Genomic DNA, 18493 nt, shown 5'->3' with positions numbered 1-18493 from the left:
TTTGGCAAATATTCAGCGGAGTTTCGAAGGGGATTGGCTGCGGTCAGTGCAGAGGTGACACAGGTGAGCACACCTGCATCTATTTCTACCTAATGAAAACCCTCCGTGGCTTGTTCAGGCCAAAGCGCGGAGTCCGCTTGTGTCGTCCGTTGTGATGGCTGAATCCCGGAGAGTTCCGTTGACCACTTTGTCCGGCGATGCGCCCTCATCCTCCGAGCAGCCGGCTCCGGCCCGGGGGTCTCCGTCCAGCGCCCCGCAGGGCGAGGAAACCCGTTCGGACCGACCCGCCGACACCAACACGGTCCGACTGGTCCTCACTTTGGTTGAGCCCGATGAGCGGAGCTTTCCGGAGTTCAGCTACGCTCAGCTTGCTGACAACGAGGTGGTAGTTTATTTTGACTTCGGCTGAGAAAACTCGCTCACCGCACATTTGTTGGTCTGAATTTTCCGGTTAGATGAGATTTCAATCTTAACATCCTGCAGCTATAGGACTTTTATAAAAAAAAAAAAAAAACAATCCAAACTCCACGTTTTTACATGAAACCTGTCATTATAAAAAATGTGTCCAGGGGTCATTACTGGATTGTTTTCAATTTGCAGGAAATAATATCTGGCATTGAGCAAAAAATGGTAAGATACACTTGCTCTCTTTTTCCTTTTTCCTGTGTGCATGTCACATCAATGTCATGATTCATCATAAAGTAATACTTGGAACAGGAATTTGTAAGACACACGTTGTGATTGGCGGTGATTACTTTACTTTTTCATATGTGATCAAATTAAAATAAGGCATTCCTGCCATGTACTGCTTTGTTCATGCACTGTGCTGTTTTAAACCTTGTTTGGAAAAAAGTTTTTTTTTTTTTGGGGGGGGGCAACACCCCACACAAATGATTTAATTACGATAGTGGCCTTAATCTTAAGTATTGCACTACTTTAGAAAAAACTGTTCAAATTCAAAGTGGCAACAAATTTTAATGCACGAGAGAGTGACATTTGCAAACATCTCAAAAGGAGATCTTACGCTATAACTGAGCTAAATTTGTGACTCTAGGACACAGAAATATGTTTTTGTGTAATATGTATGGTTGATATGAGACTTTGTTTTTGCTTTTTTTTTGTTTGTTTGTTTGTTTTTAGACCAACCACACTAAAGAAAAAGGCCCACTGAGCAAATCTGAAGAGAAGAGGGAGAACGATGAGGTCGCTGCCATTGCAAGGAAGCTGGAGGAAAAATATGTAAGTGTCTTTTTTTTTGGCAGAGCTGAATCACTCGTAAATAAAACCCGTTTTTGCCAGAGACCCTCTAGTTGAATGAAGACGGGCTTTTCTCCATTTAGGAATTTTTAAGATTTTTTGTGCGATTGAGAAGATATTATTTTACATTGTACAAAATCTCTTTGAGTAAAAGGTAATCATTGTAGTAGTGTCATGGAAATGGGGAAAAAAACAATATATTGCATCCTCTCATTGCAGGGGGGTGGCAAACTCAAGAAAAAGAAGGATCGAATTCAGGACTTGATTGATATTGGATACGGTTACGATGAAGAGGATTCTTTCATCGACAACTCTGAGGCTGTGAGTCCAGTGCTGAGTCACACATTTGAATATCCCTGGAGTTGTTATCAACTCTTATTTCTTTACATTTCTTTAAATCAGCATCTTTGAAGGCCTGTTGCGTTGTGCAAAGACACAGATTTGATATGCTGTATCTAGGCCTTTGTTTTTCCTGTAGTAATTAGGAATTTTTGGCTTTTCATCAGTTTATTTCACTCACCACTTATCAGATATCTTCACACTACATCAACTTTTAAAATCCGAGCACGTTTTTCAAAAGAAAACAAAAAAAAACAGGGTGTGACAAAAGTTCCTCCGCTCAGAAATGTGTTCGTTCTGTTTACCCGTTTCCCTTCCAACTTGTTCCTGATCTTAACATTCAGTGGCCCATCAATCCGTCTCTGTTTTCTCTGGCTGTTTCTAGTCTTTCTTATTGACAAGAACTACTTAACCTTAATATAATATTGCTTTTGGCCGGTCTCTGTAGTATGACGAATTCGTTCCAGCCTCCATCACAACTAAATTTGGTGGATTCTATGTAAATTCGGGCGTGCTGCAGTTCCGCCAGGCTTCTGACACTGAGACCGAGGAGCTCACAACAGAAGAGAAAACACTCGACCCTTCAAAAGTAAGTAGTTCATCAACGTGAGGCATTGAAATGGATGTTTTGTCTATCTCAAGGAACAGACGTAAATTTAAGAAGACCTTTTTCAATGGTCAATTCGAAAGTGACTGCATTCCAAAACTCTTCTTTGCACCAGTGTCACGTGTCTTGGATAAGGTTTTATACATGATACTGTTAGACTTCTGAAACATATATTATAGGATATATCCCCTTCAAACATACATTTCTAGAAACGTAAACTCAACAGTGGACAGGATAAGCCAAAGAAGAAGCAGTGCAGAGCAAGTGGTGAGATGAAAAGGAATATGGATCCTAAGTCAAGGTGAGGATGACCACAGTCATTTTACCTCTTGTTTTAAAGCCAGTTTGACACTGATGCTAGAGCGTTTTATTTGATACGATTCTCAAAGTAATTCTCTCATGAGCACAATGATCTTGTAGCACTTTGTCTGAAATTGGACCGAACGACGAGATGAAGAGGAAAAAGAAGAAGAAGGGTGTTTGCACATTAAGTGTCACAAGCATGCTGAAGAAGTTTCAAAGAGAGAAGGAGAAGGAGCGACAGAAAATGGAAAAAGATAATCAGAGGGCAGCAGGGATCATGGGTGTACCCGCAATCCCTCTATTCCCGGCAGATGCGGCCGGCGGTGGAGGCTCGGGACTGACCGACCCTCTCCTCAGTTTAATTGGATCTACCAATGACCACGCTCTTATCCAAGCAGCCAACGCAGTGGATTTTGATATTGATTTGGTGTCTTTATTAGATGCCAGTGAAGAGACTTTGTCACCAAAATCTGTTCCTCAGCCTGCCACAGAGACGCAGCTTTTCCAACCCCAAACCAATAATCCTAGCCAGTTAAATGCTGCTCTCACTCAAGCCCAGCCTCCAAACACAAAGACTAATTCGCAGCCAAAGACTCATCCTGAACAAATCCAGCTCGTGTCAGAAGCCAGTTCCACCTCACCACATCAGTGTATGTCCCTGCCAGAGGGACTTACCCCAGGACTGGAAGACAGCATTCGGACACTTATGGCGGTAAGCTTAAATTTTGTTTTATTTACGCTGAAGTGACGATGTCTGTGTGCACGTGTTGTCAGATTGGTTGTAAATAGCATCAATCGTAAAGAGACCAATTCACGATGGCCACACAGATGATATAAAATAATTTTCCAGGCTGCCAAGACATCAGAGGGAGAGTCAAAATTCAAGTTCTTCACTCCCGAAATCAACTCAATCCTGCTAGAGTGAGTAAGCCAACAACACAGACAAAGCCAGGAGCACACTGGATGCCTTTTTTAAAAACCCCCATCATCTGCAAAATGCCAGAATCATGTATTTAAGAACTACAGATTACACTTGTGGAGAAGCACATGGTGGTGTCATTAACCAGCTTAAACTACAGATTGGACTGCCCAGAATCCAGCTGTAAATATCAAACGTTGTTACTTCTCGGACTGGTCCCGGTTCAGCAAGATTTAGAAGGCAACATATTTGAATACTAGACTCCTGGACACCCCAAGATAATGTATGCTGATTGTTGTTGATCCCCTGACTTTGCCTCTAGTGTCACCATGAGTTTGACTTTTTTTTGTAATGTGTCTCCAACTATTGAATAGATGGCATTGAAATTTAATACACACACTCGTGTCCCCCACAGGATGAAATGTAATCACTCTGGTTATCCTTTAACCTTTTTGATCTAGCGCCATCATCAGGGCAGAGTGTATCTAGCCATCTTATTTTGACCAAATACCTGCAAAACTGACATTTAGCATGCTTACACACTAAACTAAGACGACGAACAAGGTGGCCATTATACCTGTTAAACATCAGCATGTTAGCATTGTCATTGTGAGCGCGCTAATATGCTGATGTTAGCATTTAAATAAGTACAGCCTCACAGAGCGGCTAGCATGGCTGCAGAACCCTTGTATGTAGATCAATACTGACGCCACAGTCCTGAAAATCAGTTGTCAGTTGGTAAATGGATTGTATTTATATTAGCATCTTAAACGTCAGGACAGTGTAAAAGCTTAATACTACATTCACGTAACCCCACGCTTTCATACATAAGTGATCCCGACCTGCTCATTAGGAGCAGTGCTTTGCTCCAGGGCAACTCAACAAAGAGTTGAGGCAGAGCCGTGGATCAAATCACCAACCCTGTGAATTACTTGACATGTTCCACTCCCTGAGCTGCTCCTCATCCATAAATCTGACCCATCTGGGTTATAATCAGGCTTTGAGTATGGACCCATCCATACTGTTATCGAACATATTATTCAAGTGCATAATTCAACTCTGACTGTCTTGGTCCAGTATTGAGTTGCAGTGTCGGGAACAGGGGGGCCAGTTGCGCTCCAGGGTGTACACACACCTGTCATCTTTCCTGCCCTGCAGCAGAGATACACTCCTCAAACGTGTAAAGAGGCTGTTCCTCACACACATGGTGAGCGTGCTTAAAGTTTGAGTTGTTGTATTTTGCTGACGGATAGAATGGGTTGCTCTAGCATTACATTTGCATGCGACTAACCTCTTGAATCTGACACTGACAAGGAGGAATCCCCTAATGTGGAGGATCCCATGCAGAAACTTGTGGAGGCCATTGGCAAAGTTATGCCCGAACAGATTGCGTGTTACCATGCCGACTGCCAAGCATATGAACAAGTCAAGGCTTCAAAGTAAGTCCATTGGCGCACATAATTGAGTGGGGGGGGGTTCTTCTTATTCACAGGATTTCAGTTTTTCAGATACAAACCATTTATTTAAACAATTCTTACTTAAAAACCAACAAACAATGCAGAGAATTGTTTTCATTCAATTTAATCTGGTTAAATGTCAGAAGTCAACTATGTTCTGAACCTAAAGTTTTGTTTTTGTTTGTTTTTTTGTTTGTTTGTTTTTTTTTTAAAAGGAAACTTTCATAGTTTGAATTTAATGTCACAACGTGGCTGCTGTTGATCACAACAGACTACTTATTCTATCCGTTTTACATAGTTTATATTGAACTAAGTTTCACCCACTTGCCTTGTATGGACGATCATTTTAGAACATCTAATAGCTGAAGACATTTTGTAAATTATGATTTGATGAACAACACACAAAATCTGGCCTCACTGGAAAAAGTTTTTTTTCTCTTTCTTAATTTGAACCTTGCCTGTGTCCACGTCAGGGCAACAGAGGAGGGGAATAAGGGCAAACAGAATGTGAATGTCGGCCCAGAGGACAATGTGGAGGAGAGGGGCGGGAAAAGAGGAGGTCCTAAGAAGTTGTTCAAATGGGATCAGGAGATCAGGTCAGATATAATAAAGATCAGTAGAGTGAAGAATGAGATCATTTCAAACAAACAAGCTGTGTGAAAACATGAGACACAAAGTGGAAATTGAGTAACATGCTCTCTCTTTGAAAATTACACCTGTAGCCTTTTCCCTTGTGTAAAATGATCACGTGCTGTCTCATGCAGGGAGTGCTTGTGCCATGTGTTAAGGCCAAAAATGGACAGGTATAAAAAGGAAAGGAAAGGAAGCCAGGAGATAGAGGAGTACCTCAAGACGCTGCTGGACAGTGAGATCAAACCGCTTTGGCCAAAAGGCTGGATGCAATCTAGGTATGTGACGTATGATATACTGGTGTAAACGCACATACACCTTCATTCATAAAATGTCTTTCATGCTTTCAAAAGTTTTTCATCTAATTGCACATTCAGACATGCCCTTTCTTCTCTTTACTATTTTTTTTTTTAGGACGCTGATAAGGGAGAGCAGGAAATTAGGCTTCTTCACTTCATTACCGTAAGTACAATAATCACTTGTGATACAGCTTCAAGTTTGTTTAATTTTGTAACTGGCATGTGCCAGCAAATGTTATGAAGTCAGATTTTAGTAAAAGATGTCAAAGTACTATAGTTACTTGGCGAGCTTATCAAATATCACTGAAACTGTCTCGCATGTGTGCTCAGAGTAAAGAAGGCCAGATCTGATAAGAAGCAGTCCTCTATCAGTGGGGCCTCCACAATGTCAGACGTTCTCCCGGAAGCGCCGCCACTGAAAGGAGAACTCCCCCACGAAACAGATGATGTGGTTACTGAAGGCTCAAATATTTCCAATTCTGTGTCACTTGATGATGTGAGGAAGGAAGCCGCTGCCTTGAAAAAGTTGGAGGGTAAAAAAGGAGGAGGGGTGACAGCGGAGGCTGGTTCCCCTACACCTGCGGAGTCAGGCGAACATGTGGTCAACGCCGTATCTGCTCCGACTCATTCGCTTCTGGATCTTCTTGCTGATCAAGCGCTGGTTCGAGATCGACCTCTCCCAGTTCCCCAGGAGCTCCTGGCAGCAGCTGTTGCAAAATACAAACGTTCAGGTCAGCACTGGAGCTTTGGGGTGGATAACAAAAGTCCTCGTCTGTCTCCTCCAGCTCCTCATTCCAGCCCAGTCGGTTTCCCAGTGAGCGGGGTATGTCAGGTTGTTTTTCCTGGGTTACTGCAGCCTGGAGACTTGGCCAAGCATGTGGATGCTGGCCAGGTGCACATCATTTCTGATGATTGTGACATTACCATACAGTGACCACTCCCGAAGCAGATTTACACGCAGTAAGTTCTACTTATTTACTTTTTTGTTGTTTAAAACAAGCAAATTCACTCGATCATACATTTCCCATAACGCGACACCGAGAGCATCTTTTCGTTAGACCCTTCCCAGCTCTGTCAAACTCCACAACCCCAGTTTGACAACATAACCTTAAGTCAACGTTCACTTATCAGCTTTCTGTGACACCTAAGAAAACTACATCTGCTGATGAAGACCAAGAGATGTGGCTGAAAGCCCAGGAAAAAGCTTGTCAGTTGATCTTGGCTTGATAGTATTCAGTCAAACTTATATTTCCACGGTCAAGAATGGACTTTTACGCTCATTCACGAACCCCGTTTATGTCACAGGCTTTCTGTTAAAAATCTCAAAGCCCAAGCAGAGAGAACCCCGATGTCGGCATTATGAAATCATCAGGGTAATTTTCTCAGACTTGACACTTTTCACAAAACCCATTTTTAAGATGACCAAATACAGCAACCAAAACAAGCAAAGAATATTATTTTTGCAGAAGTAGTGACCCTAAAATATAGTTGTTGCACTCAATTTTTTGTTTTGTATTATTCAGATCAACTTCACTGCCGATAACACAGCTGTATGATGTTGTGACATAGCTCAGACATTTTGTCAGGTGGATAGAAAATGAAACACATTGTATGTATTTGTCTTTTTCTTTCTAGATGGGAACAGTGTCCTTGGAGATGAGCTGGACACGCGACAGGATTCTAACAAACACAGAGTAGTTACAATACCCAAATCAGCAGTGATATATATGGCTACCCAGAAAAAGTTCATCAGCTAATATTAGTCAAACTTTTTGTGTCTGGCAACAATCTGTAGTTCTCAGCGTTGTCATGTGCTTTCTGTCATCCTTAATTGTGTTTGGATCAGTGTGTCATCTGAGATGGGAAGAAACTAATGAGAGCGATACTTGTGGTTTTCACCCATGACAGGACGAGCTGCACTTTTACCAATGTGTAGGCAAGTGAACTCACGTCCCAGCCTCATCTAAATCTGACAGAACTGACAAACTTGACATCTCCTGACAACTTACTCTTGTATTTGAAAGGTTTTGTTTTGAAAGGAAAATGATTCTTTGAATTAATAAATAATAAAGCGATTATATGCTATATAACCATTTCTTTTTAGCCTAGTGGTCTTAACTTGAGGAACACCAACTGAAGCAATTTTGAACTATAACTTTTAGTAATGATGCACTATACCCATAAAGATGTTTAAATAATCCCCCCCCCCCATCTATTGAAAGTGATGTGTAGTCAAAGTAGGCCAAACCTCACTTGAGTATTGTCCATGTTTTATTATTTACTTGCTAAACAGCAGACATGTAACTACGGTGAAGGAAGACCTGGTGCTTTGCAATGTTAAGTGTGGACACCACACTTGCGCAGCTCTGTGCACTGGAAAAACACTGTTACATTGCAAAAAGGTTCAGACAGCTCATAAACAGGTGTTAAAAAGAAACAGGCAAGGGGGTAAGCATACCCCTGTCACTGACCTATGGCCGTATGATTATTGATTATTAAGTTGTACAAGACTAGAATGTAGATTTGTTTTTGTTTTTTCTGGAAGAATTGAAATTTACCTGTTGTACAGGTAAACTGTTAAGCATCACATGAAGACTTAAGTTTTACAACAGAAAAAAGTGTACCTGGGCAGAAGTTCTCGAGCTGAGAACTTCATTGTGTGTCCCGTCCCCCCCCCCCTTTTTTTTTTTTTTTTTTTGAAAAGTTGAATACAAACATGCACAAAAAGACATGAATTTTTAAAATGGATCCATCTGGACACAAGAGGAGAGAGACAAAGCCTCCCCCGCCAAACACTTCTCACAGCAGGAGCAGTTCAACCAAGCAGCATGGAAAGACAAATCACAGATCACACTGGGTTCCTTTTTTTTTTTTTTTTTTTTTTTTTTTTTTTTTTTAGGAGGTTTTAAAGCCAGTTCATCATCTGAATAGACAGGATGGCCGAAAGGAAATATCTATTACAGCTGTTCGCAGTTCCTAGAAAGAAGAGACAGAAATTAGATTCATTAGATTTGGGAAAGAAGACCCAGAGAGAACAATGACAAGTTTAGACATTTGTAATTCAAATGTCTACATTCATGGAATAATGGGAGTTTAAAATTTAGATTCCAGGTCTTATGTCTGGAAATGGAGTGTTTTCTTTCATTTTATAACAAATACACAAACTTACCACTGCCAGCAAGGACCTCCACCTCCACTGTAAAGTTTTTCTGTCCAAGCCCTTTTGTCCAGATGGTGTATTTCCCAGCATGCTTTCTGCTCGAGTGAGTGGGCAGGGCAACCGCCTGCCCATCTCTGAACCACGTGACTAATGGTTGAGGGTTTCCTCTCACCTCACAGGCGAGGCTCTCTCCCTCTCTCACCTGCAGTTTTGTTGGGCAAATGAGGTGTGGACCGACTGAGAGAGAGAAAAGGAAAAAAATCACATGAGGGAGTGGAGGAAAAGTGATACACAAAGAAATGGGTGTGAGGAAGGGGCATATTGAAAAGGGGAATGGAGATTTTTAAAAAGGTAGAGGGGGAAGAAGTGCGGAGGTTGGCAATAAAAATTCTTATAGGTAAAAATTATGAACTTTAAGCATGTAATAACAAATGTTAGCAGTTTCACTCACAGAGGACTGTGGCATCCAGTTTTTGTGACGTCACCAGTGGAGGATGCTGTGGTCCTTCAGGTCCCAGGTCAAGCATGGCTTCACACCAGTACTGGACTCCGTCGTCGTCTTTACTGGCGACAATGTCCACAGTGAACATCTCAGTCACTGGTTTATTCTCTGTGGTGTTGGACCGTAGTTGACCCAGTGCTGTCTGTCCTCTGTAGAAGGTCGCAGTGAGGTATCCAGCGGGAGCAACGCTCTGTACTTCACACTGCAGAGTGTACTGATGGCCCTCAAACATCGGCCCAGAGTGATTAACAAAGCTGATGGACACACTGTCTGGAGGCTCTGTGGAGACAGGTGTACAGATCAAACACACAGAAAAGGCTTGATGCATATTCTAACATGTCAGAAAGACAAAATTGTTAACTCACTGTAGACTATTACAGGGAGATCAATGTGACACTGTCCTCCCTTATCAGATAGTGCATAGCACATAGCCTTGGTGCTCCACTCGGTCATCCTGTCCACACTCCAGACGAGAAAACGATCCATAGTGGGTTGAGGAACTGCCTAGAGTTGCAAAAAGTCACAAATTACAAAGCTATTGAGATTCTGTTGACTATAATAGAGCATTACTATCTGTGTGGTACTAGTTTATTAGGATCACCTTAACAATGTAATACAATACCACAGTCCTCCAATAAATCCTATCTTTGCAGATGATCAGAGTATTGGCTGTTCAAAGGGTCCAGGGTCTTTAAAAGACTCCACTTCTTGGAGTCTTTTAGAGGTTCCAGATAGGGCCAATTCATAGTTTTGCTAAAGCATCAAGGGAAGCTGGAACCTGGTCTGCTTGATGTGAGTTTGAAAGGTGTTCTTTTGTTGGCCTTGTAAATCAGTTATTAACTGTCAACAATAGACAAAGTCATTCATAAGTGTATCTGGTACAAGAGGACCTTAAGCTAAAAATAAAAGATTGACTTTGTACAGTTGCTGTATAATTACATCTGCAGCCATAGGTCTTCGACACTTTGGTGAAGAGAGAGAAAAGACCTGTCAACTGAACATATTCTGGTGGTGAGCTGGATCTAGTGGCAGGGGAAATCTGCACACATCCCCTAAACCTAAATATTTGGTGAGGGTGAACTATAAATGTCTGGTTGAGGCCCCTGTCCACAATTCATGCCTCTGGACTACTTTTTTTCTGTATCCTTGAGGAGCCTATCAACCCCTTGTTGTGGCAATTTAAGAACTCACTGGTGGGCACCAGGGTGAAGGAGCCCATCCAGCCCCATCATCTTGGGCTTCACTAGAAGGGACGCCTGAAGCAGGAGGCGAGAAGGACTGCAGCAAACCGAGGCTCTGGGGAGAGTTTGGGGAGGCCATGGAGAAGGATTTCCAGTTGGCCTGAATGAGGTTATAAAACGATCCAGGAAGGGGAAGGCAAGGTCTTCTTCCGGCTGTTTTCAGCAGAACAGGAGAACTGCTGACCTTTTCTGAGGATATTGTTGGACAGTGGATGACTAGAGGGAATCCTTAACCATGTCCCTGCTAGAGGTTCGTGAAATGGTCAGAAAGCTCAGAGGCAGCAGGGCATGGGGTTGAATGAGATTCACCATGAGATGCTGAAGGCTCTGGATAATGTTTGGGCTGTTTTGTTGCATCTTCAGTGCTGTGTGGAACTCTGCGACTGTGCTTGTGGACTGGTAGACAGGGATGGTGGTTCAAATTTTTATAAAAGGGGATCAAAGGGTGTGGAATCTGGAAAAGACAGACCTGAGCCCTGAGGCAAAAGCTGTCAATTGACTTGTCTCTTTATGTTCCAGCCCTAACCTATGGTCACGAGCTTTGGCTAGCGACCAAACAGATTAGGTCACAGAATAAGAGCAGGGATCAGATCAGGATGCCTCACAGACAACTCCCTCTGGAGGTATTCTGTCTAACTGGGAGGAGACCTGGGACAACCCAGATCACTTAGAGACTATACAGTATATCCCAGCTGGCCAGGAAATGCCTCCCACTTGGGGCTATTACACTTAGAGCATTTCAGTGTATTACAGTCCAATACACCATCAGTAACCACAGTGTGAAAAATTAGAGTTCAATTAGCGCATCTGACTCAATGTCAACATAAGTTAAACGATCGGCTTAAATAGAATAGGTTTTGCTGCAGGGCTGTTGCATTGGATTACATTACATGTACAGGTGGCACAGGTGTACCTGATAAACTGGTAACTCAGTGTATGAATCAGTGTATGAACCTGAAAATCTGTCTTCGAAAGAGAATATGCCACAGCGCTTCTATGAGAAACTATAAGTGACAGGAAGTCCAAAAATTTTTGCAGGATAATGTTTCTGTTTCTGTGAGTATGTGGAAAGTTAGAGTAACTAACAGAAAGCTCAAAAGCAGTGTGTCACTGTCCTCTGTAATTGAAAGTTTCGCACTCTGCCCACTTCGAGCAGACCAGGGATCACTGCTGGGAGTGGTCAGCGTGCGCTTCGTTGCACCCGTAACCACACGCAAAAGTCATGTCACATTGGTTTTGACGTACACCTGTACGTCACTTTGGCAAGGTGAGAAGTTAAATTAGATTCCTCCCTTAGCTAACAGGGTTTTCAAGGCATACGTTCGACAATAAAGATTCCCCTACCAGCGAGACTTCCCAACCCAGAAGAGAGAATCCCATCTGTGGTACAGAGCAGTTAGCTGTGACTGGATCCTCAAACCTGTGATGGGAGAGTTTACAAACAAATTTAGTTGTCACAAGTTTTCACAGAAACAGGTAAAGAGTACACTTCCCAAACAGGTCAGTGGTGACACTGATATGGAAAAGGAGAATCGTTCGAAGCAGAGAAGTGAGAAAAGCTGCCTAAGGAAGAGCAACAAATGTCTTTCAACCAGAGTTGCTGCTACTCCAAGCCTCTTTGTTTTTGTTTGACTTTCAGTGCCTGCATTTATGCATAAATTGGGCAAATAATTTTTTTTCTCATTTTTCTCCATTGAACGGCTCCCCTCCTTTTTCTTAATCACTACTTTAAATAGGCATCAGCTGCTAAACAAGTATAGATAATTGTAAGACTAGAAGATCATTGGTAAAAAAAAAAAAAAAAAAAAGGGGCTGGGGGAAAAAGGTTTAGATTAGTATGTCTAAGCAGACCCTTTAATCACTGAGCCAGTGTGCCACTCTGAAATAATCGGTTATTCCTGCCATACCTGACCACCAGAATGGAGGGTGACATTGTCAGAGGGCAGTGTGCTCTTTCTGCTGACTCTCCAAAGCTGCTGATGAAGGGAGGGATGGGGGGTGGGATGCTCAGAGAAGAAGGGGGAGAGTGGACATTTGTTGGAAAGTGTGAGGGAGGTGAGATTTGTGATGGAAGAGGTGGAGCAGGTGTGTAAATGGAAACAGGGGATGAGGTAACTGAGGTCACAGGAGTGGTCAGGGAGTGGGAAAGGAACAAAGACACAGTAAGTCACTTAAGTATGTAAACATATAAATTAATACAGTAGAATAGATCTTAAAATTCCCTCCAAATCATTGTAGATTAGTGGAGTTTCACTATAATAATGCTCAAGATGTTACCCCAGTAGAAATCCGTTGAGCAGAGCAGGATTCATAAAGGTATACAGTATGTATGTCTTAACAGTACATGTTGAAGTATTTGTGGTGTTATGCCAAATTACAGAAATACAATAATGTGTCTCTTCAAATGTTTATCCTGGTGCTCTGAGTTGTACAAACTTATGAGTCATTTTCCCCTGTCTTAACATAACACAGACAAGGGTCAATTGAATTTTGCCATCTCGTGAAATAATACTCTTTTTAGCTGATCTGTTGTGAACCATTGTTTCGTAGCACTCTGAATACACCCAGTGTGTTCCTCTGAGGAAGGAAGGACACCCTGCCCAAGTCAAAAGAACTCCCTTCTCTTTTCTGTGACCATTGTTCCACTGAATCCTGGGGTTGTTCTCCTGCCTATTAGATCATCTCAGTCACAGTAGCCCCACATGCCATCCCGCAAAATGAGTGAAATGAGACAGCTACCGGGTTATGACCATTCAGAGAGTCTCCTCTATGGAGCAAGAAACTGTCAAAAACTGTCATGATTGAATATCATCTATGTCAGATCTTTTACTTTCTTAAAAATTCAAATTATGATAGTTTAAAACTAACATTAATACAATGTGAAATACTCAATTATGAGGAAAAAAATTTTTTTTAAGTGAAAGTATGGAACTGACTCCAGCAAAATACACTTAAAATATCAAAATTAACAGTCATTTTGCAGGATGCAACATGTCAGAGGTTAATATTGCTGGGAAATTTAATCTATGACAATACATTGAATTTTATAAGATGACATTTTTTTAAACTGCAAAGTAACTATAGTTGTCGGATTTTGCTCTCTGAAATTGAGGTATAAAGTGACATAAAATGGAAATACTCAAGTACAATTAACTCAAAATTGTAATAAAGTGCAGTACTATAGTAATGTACTTATTTACTTTGCACCGCTAGTACTGTCATTCATCGGTTAGGACACACATCTGCACGCATCTGATAAAATGCCGTTTTTGTGCTGTATTTGTCTGTGCGATCTTTCAAAGTGGTTCTCAACCCCCCATAGGGTCAGTAAGATAAATCTGAGGTATGAGATGATGCCAGATCATTTCAGATTTCTCTCGTCAAGTCAGGTTTATATATCCCAGGATTTCATATTTGCCTGCGAGGGCTTTACTGTAGACTCTTCAACATACTCATAATCTCTCTGCTAGTGTCTGTGCTTCTTTTTCTTGTGAGTTTTACCTCTTTAATCTTATAGAAAATGACTAAAATAACACAGTCTGAAAGAAAAAAAAAATCACACTCTGGTTGAACCGCTCAATAATGTTGACATCCACAATCTGTGACGAAGGGTAGCAAATACTGTACATCCCTCACATTGAGATCGCAAGCCAAAAAAAGTTTACTGACTTTATACCAGTCTGTATCCTCTTCTCTACCCCGACTGTTTCCACATCGAGCTAGCTGCCTTGTGGCATTTGGTCTTGCTATTACACCTGCCCATAGCGCTCATCAAGCCTTCATTTCACTCACCTGAGCCAAACAGGCAAAACAGCAGAAGCGTGATTGGCCAACCAGAAACAAACATCCTTATTCGGTTTCCCCGGCTCCAAATGTTGGCTGCTGATTTGACGTCCCTCTCAAGCACACGTTACTGGCTCTGTGATGCTGGCAGAGACACGGCCTGAGACTTCTGAGAAAACACTGAGTGCTTCTGGTTTTTATGTGAATGTGGGTGTGTATGTATGTGTTTTGTGTGTGTGTCTGAAACTAATAATCAGCAATTCCTTTGCTTTGGCCTCTGAAACCCACCATGGGCGTTCTCTGTTGGTATATCAAGACAGGAAGGAAGGGAGGGTCAAGAATAATGTAGTGTAGTGTCGAAGCATGGAGGGCAAGAATAAGTGTGTGTGTGTGTGAGTGTGTGTGTGTGAGTGAGTGTGAGTGAGTGAGTGAGAGTGTGTGTGTGTGTGAGCACATAGACAGCAATGGAGTACTGTAGAGCTTTTGAGAATACAAAACAATAAACTTAAAGATGAAGTGTTGCCACACAAAACTCACCAAAGTCTATATAATGACAGCTGTTGAAATTCTCAGTGGGTCTTTTCAGTGTTACTTCCATCATTTTGCCAAAAACAACATATGTATCATTGCTGTCCAGTTAAAAAGCATGCATCATTTTCCTTTTCATACACACGTAGGTACATAAGTATTTGGACACAATTTTGGACGCAATTTTGCCTCTGCCCATCACCGCATTGGATTTGAAACGAAGCCATCGAGACGGGATTGAAGTGTAGACCTTCAGCTTTAATTCAAGGGGGGTTTTAAAAAATATATATCACATTCAGGTCCAGGTCGAGGACACTCTAGAGGAGGTAGGCGTGTCGCTGTCAAAGTCTACAATCGAGACACGCCAGTGATGCAAAATGACCACAAAAAGTGATGCAAAACGACCACAAAGGAGCCCAAAATTACTACAAACAGAAAAATGATTACCAAGAGATGGAAAATATAACACAGACAAAAATTGACCAAAAAGAGATGCAATATGACCACAAAACGTGCAAAATGACTACAAAAAGACACACAACATTTTGTTAACAACACATATCTAGTTTTACTTAAGTAACATCCTAAATGTAATGGAGTGTTTTTACAGTGTGGTGTTGCTCAAACTGAATATTTCCTCCACCGCTGAACATGAGATAAAAATTCGAAAAAACACACAGGAAATTGTGCTGCCTAATATGATTGTTCGGTTCTTTAAGATGTGATATGGATGTAGAGAGCTGTCTGTCCCACTTCCACATGTGATTTGGTGTGGATCAGGTTGCTAATTGAGTTTTACTTGATTTATTTTTTCATTTCTGTAAGAGGTGATAATATCGCGTAGAGCTACCTTATGTACTACAGGCTTCGAGTCATCACAGTGTTGTCTTTGTCTTAAGTATTGTCAAGTCTCACTGTGAGCGCAGGTGTTAAATATGTGTCCGTTTTTGTTCTTAAAGTATCTTAAAAGATATTTATATGGACCCCAGGAAGAGTATCTACTGTTACCAAACAGTTGCATCATCTAAATAAACCAACAGATAAATCACACTCGTTGATTTATCAGTTAATTTATTTGGGTGAAATGTAATGGTCTTTTCAATGGGTGACTTTTAAGAGAAGGAAACGAATGTGACTCTGTCTCTTACACCACTTGAACGTCCGTACTTCCGTTATTTTTTTTTTTCCAGCAATACTCTGACTTTTTTGCAATCTTCCTGTTAGACTGGTTGAAAGTGAAAGTAAACTGTATATTTGCGTCATTTTCTTAACATTTTCTGTCGGTGGTTTATCTGTAGGCTGACACGGTAAGTCCTTTTGGGTTTATAGTGCTCGTTAAAAGGCAGTTTTTGCACTTTGGCTCAGGTGTGATGCAGCCTGCTGCTGCGCTGGTTCAGCTGGTGCCACACTTATTAGAATTAAGGCAGAAGTGTGTAGACATTGAGCCTGTTGACTCTGATTATGTTGTTCCCGTCCATTATGACTAGTCCAATGGGCTCGCGTTAGCTGCTCTCCGTGCTTCATAATCTGCGGCCTGACATGTCTACTCCCATTAGATCCTCAGGGCGAAGGGCTAATGATGCCTGTATCAGTGTATTGTAAGAGCTTAAGCCAAACAGTTTGGAGTTTTGTTTAATTGTCTGTTGGTTGGCAGGATGTCTTGAAAAAAAAGATTCCAGTAAAATGTGGAAGTCTAGGCCACAGGCCAAGGAAGAAGTGATTCCTGATTATGTGTATCCACATCCAGATCTGAATCTATGTTATAAAGGATTTCTGGTACCACTTCCTCATAAGTCACCTTTTATAAAGGATGTGTATAATATAATGAATAGCTTTATTAATGTTAATAAATAATATACTGGTTGCAAGGTGGTGAAAACACCTCTTTTAAAAGGAGCTCTTTAAAGGGCCACTCCACTGATTTTACCCATGAAGTTCAGTTTAGTCATCATCACGGGGAGTGTTCAGTCCGTTCAGTCTGAGAAAAGTTATGTCTTCTCTTTTCAAAAGTTTGAAAAAATAACCCTGATAAGGTAATCAGATTGTTAAATTTAAGATGCTATCAACTTGCATGATGGGAAATGTAGGATCCAGTGTTATTGGAGCTCGACTCGAAACCACAGACTTAAAGTCAGGATAACTCGGCCTCTGCTGCTTCAATATTGAGTCCCCCAACAAAAACGGTGCGGTATTAAATCGCAGTAGCCTTTCAGTTCATCAGGCGGACCCCTCCAAACGATCCCATTATGTGGATGAAAAGACTGACCAATTAACCAAAAAAATAATCCGTAGATTATTCTATTACAAAAAATAATTGTTAGTTGCAGCCCTAGTCTAACACACAAACCCCTGTAAAACCAAAAACATAGAGAGATACGAGAGTGGTATCAGCCTTCTCATCTAACTTCAACAGCAAAGCAAACGAGAGTATTGTTGAACTCTTCCTTTAACACTGAAGGTTTATCTGGTGAATGAAAACTAACTCCCCATCTTCTGCCTCTTCAGTGAGCAGAAATGCTGGTTCCTCAGCTTCTCTTGGAGACCCTGGAAGGGCTGCTCAGTGACAACTTCCAAACGTTTAAGTGGTACCTCTCGCTGGATGTCTTGGACGGCTGCAAGCCAATTCCTAAGTCCCTTCTGGAGAAGGCATCCCGGGCCGAGACTGTGAGTAAGATGATGGAGCGCTACCACGAGAAGTCGGCCGTGAACGTCACTGTTGAGATCCTGAAGAAGATAAGCGTCAACGATGCCGCAGAGAGGCTGAGGAACGCATACGCAGGTGCGGCGGATGATGAGTTTCTTAAACCCACCTGTGAATCACAGTAACCAAAATCTGTTTCTCTCACCTTTGTTTACATGTCTCTTTATTGAGTCTCTGCATCTGTATCTTTTCACCTCCAGAGGGAAAAACAGCTGCACCCTCCACCAGCTCATCTGCTTCGGCACCTCCTGCTGCTCCTGCCACAATGTCTGCTCAGCAAGGAGGTGTGATCATCGCCCCGACAGTCACTGGTTCCACCTGTGGATCATGGAATATAACCATCAGAAAGTCTTGATTTGTTGATTATTTCTTAATCACGGAACTAAACTGAAACTGTTCAAATTACCGCAAACCAGACAAACCTGGGGTCCCGAGCGTCCAGGGCCTTGGAGTGATTCCCCACTTCTCCCAGTTGGCAATCCGGGAAGCAGGTTTTCCTCAGGGAATTGGTCAAATTGTTTTTAAATATGGTAATTGTGTCCATTAAAAGACAAATCAGTGATCTTTTATATCATGTATTTGAGAGTTTCTTGTTGTCTCAGTCTGGAAAATTCACATCTGAAGCTGTTTTTAGATCTCTCAGAGCAAGTCCAAGTCTAACGAGGACCGTGTTTTTGGACCAAGTACCCTTAGTACATATTAATGGAAATTGTATGTAAAACTGTGCCAGAAAATACTTTCTACTAAATAAAAAATGGTAAAACGAG

At 41.7% G+C, this 18493-nt stretch overlaps 2 protein-coding genes across 5 annotated transcripts; one reads left to right on the top strand and one right to left on the bottom strand.

The window, feature by feature from the left end:
• The first annotated feature begins 100 nt into the window (after positions 1 to 100).
• On the top strand, positions 101 to 18492 carry LOC120799832 (ubinuclein-1-like). 3 transcript variants are annotated; one of them, XR_005708896.1, is made up of 16 exons: positions 101 to 382; positions 601 to 630; positions 1141 to 1239; positions 1477 to 1578; positions 2045 to 2185; positions 2413 to 2504; positions 2624 to 3218; positions 3357 to 3427; positions 4503 to 4632; positions 4740 to 4864; positions 5356 to 5478; positions 5647 to 5790; positions 5927 to 5974; positions 6142 to 6771; positions 17531 to 17804; positions 17927 to 18492. XR_005708896.1 is itself a non-coding variant. In XM_040145243.1 (15 exons), exons 1-14 carry the CDS (start codon positions 155 to 157, stop codon positions 6743 to 6745), a joined length of 2532 nt encoding a protein of 843 aa, XP_040001177.1. In that variant the 5' UTR covers positions 101 to 154; the 3' UTR covers positions 6746 to 6771; positions 7447 to 7906. The 3 variants fall into 3 exon arrangements, 2 of the variants coding, with proteins under 2 accessions (XP_040001177.1, XP_040001178.1); XM_040145243.1 differs by lacking the exons at positions 17531 to 17804; positions 17927 to 18492 and adding an exon at positions 7447 to 7906; XM_040145244.1 differs by lacking the exons at positions 601 to 630; positions 17531 to 17804; positions 17927 to 18492 and adding an exon at positions 7447 to 7906.
• Positions 8064 to 14718, bottom strand: LOC120799834. 2 transcript variants are annotated; one of them, XM_040145247.1, is made up of 7 exons: positions 14507 to 14718; positions 12622 to 12829; positions 12059 to 12134; positions 9839 to 9977; positions 9423 to 9752; positions 8981 to 9208; positions 8064 to 8787 (listed from the first exon to the last, which is right to left on the bottom strand). In XM_040145247.1, exons 1-7 carry the CDS (start codon positions 14559 to 14561, stop codon positions 8717 to 8719), a joined length of 1107 nt encoding a protein of 368 aa, XP_040001181.1. In that variant the 5' UTR covers positions 14562 to 14718; the 3' UTR covers positions 8064 to 8716. The 2 variants fall into 2 exon arrangements, with proteins under 2 accessions (XP_040001181.1, XP_040001182.1); XM_040145248.1 differs by lacking the exon at positions 14507 to 14718 and adding an exon at positions 14384 to 14480 and having other exon boundaries at positions 8065 to 8787.
• Position 18493: the final 1 nt, after the last annotated feature.

This window comes from Xiphias gladius, chromosome 15 (assembly GCF_016859285.1).
Source record: "Xiphias gladius isolate SHS-SW01 ecotype Sanya breed wild chromosome 15, ASM1685928v1, whole genome shotgun sequence".
Taxonomy (NCBI): Eukaryota; Metazoa; Chordata; class Actinopteri; order Istiophoriformes; family Xiphiidae; genus Xiphias; species Xiphias gladius.
Note: the sequence above shows the minus strand (reverse complement) of the source record. Positions and strands in the feature narration are given on the sequence as shown.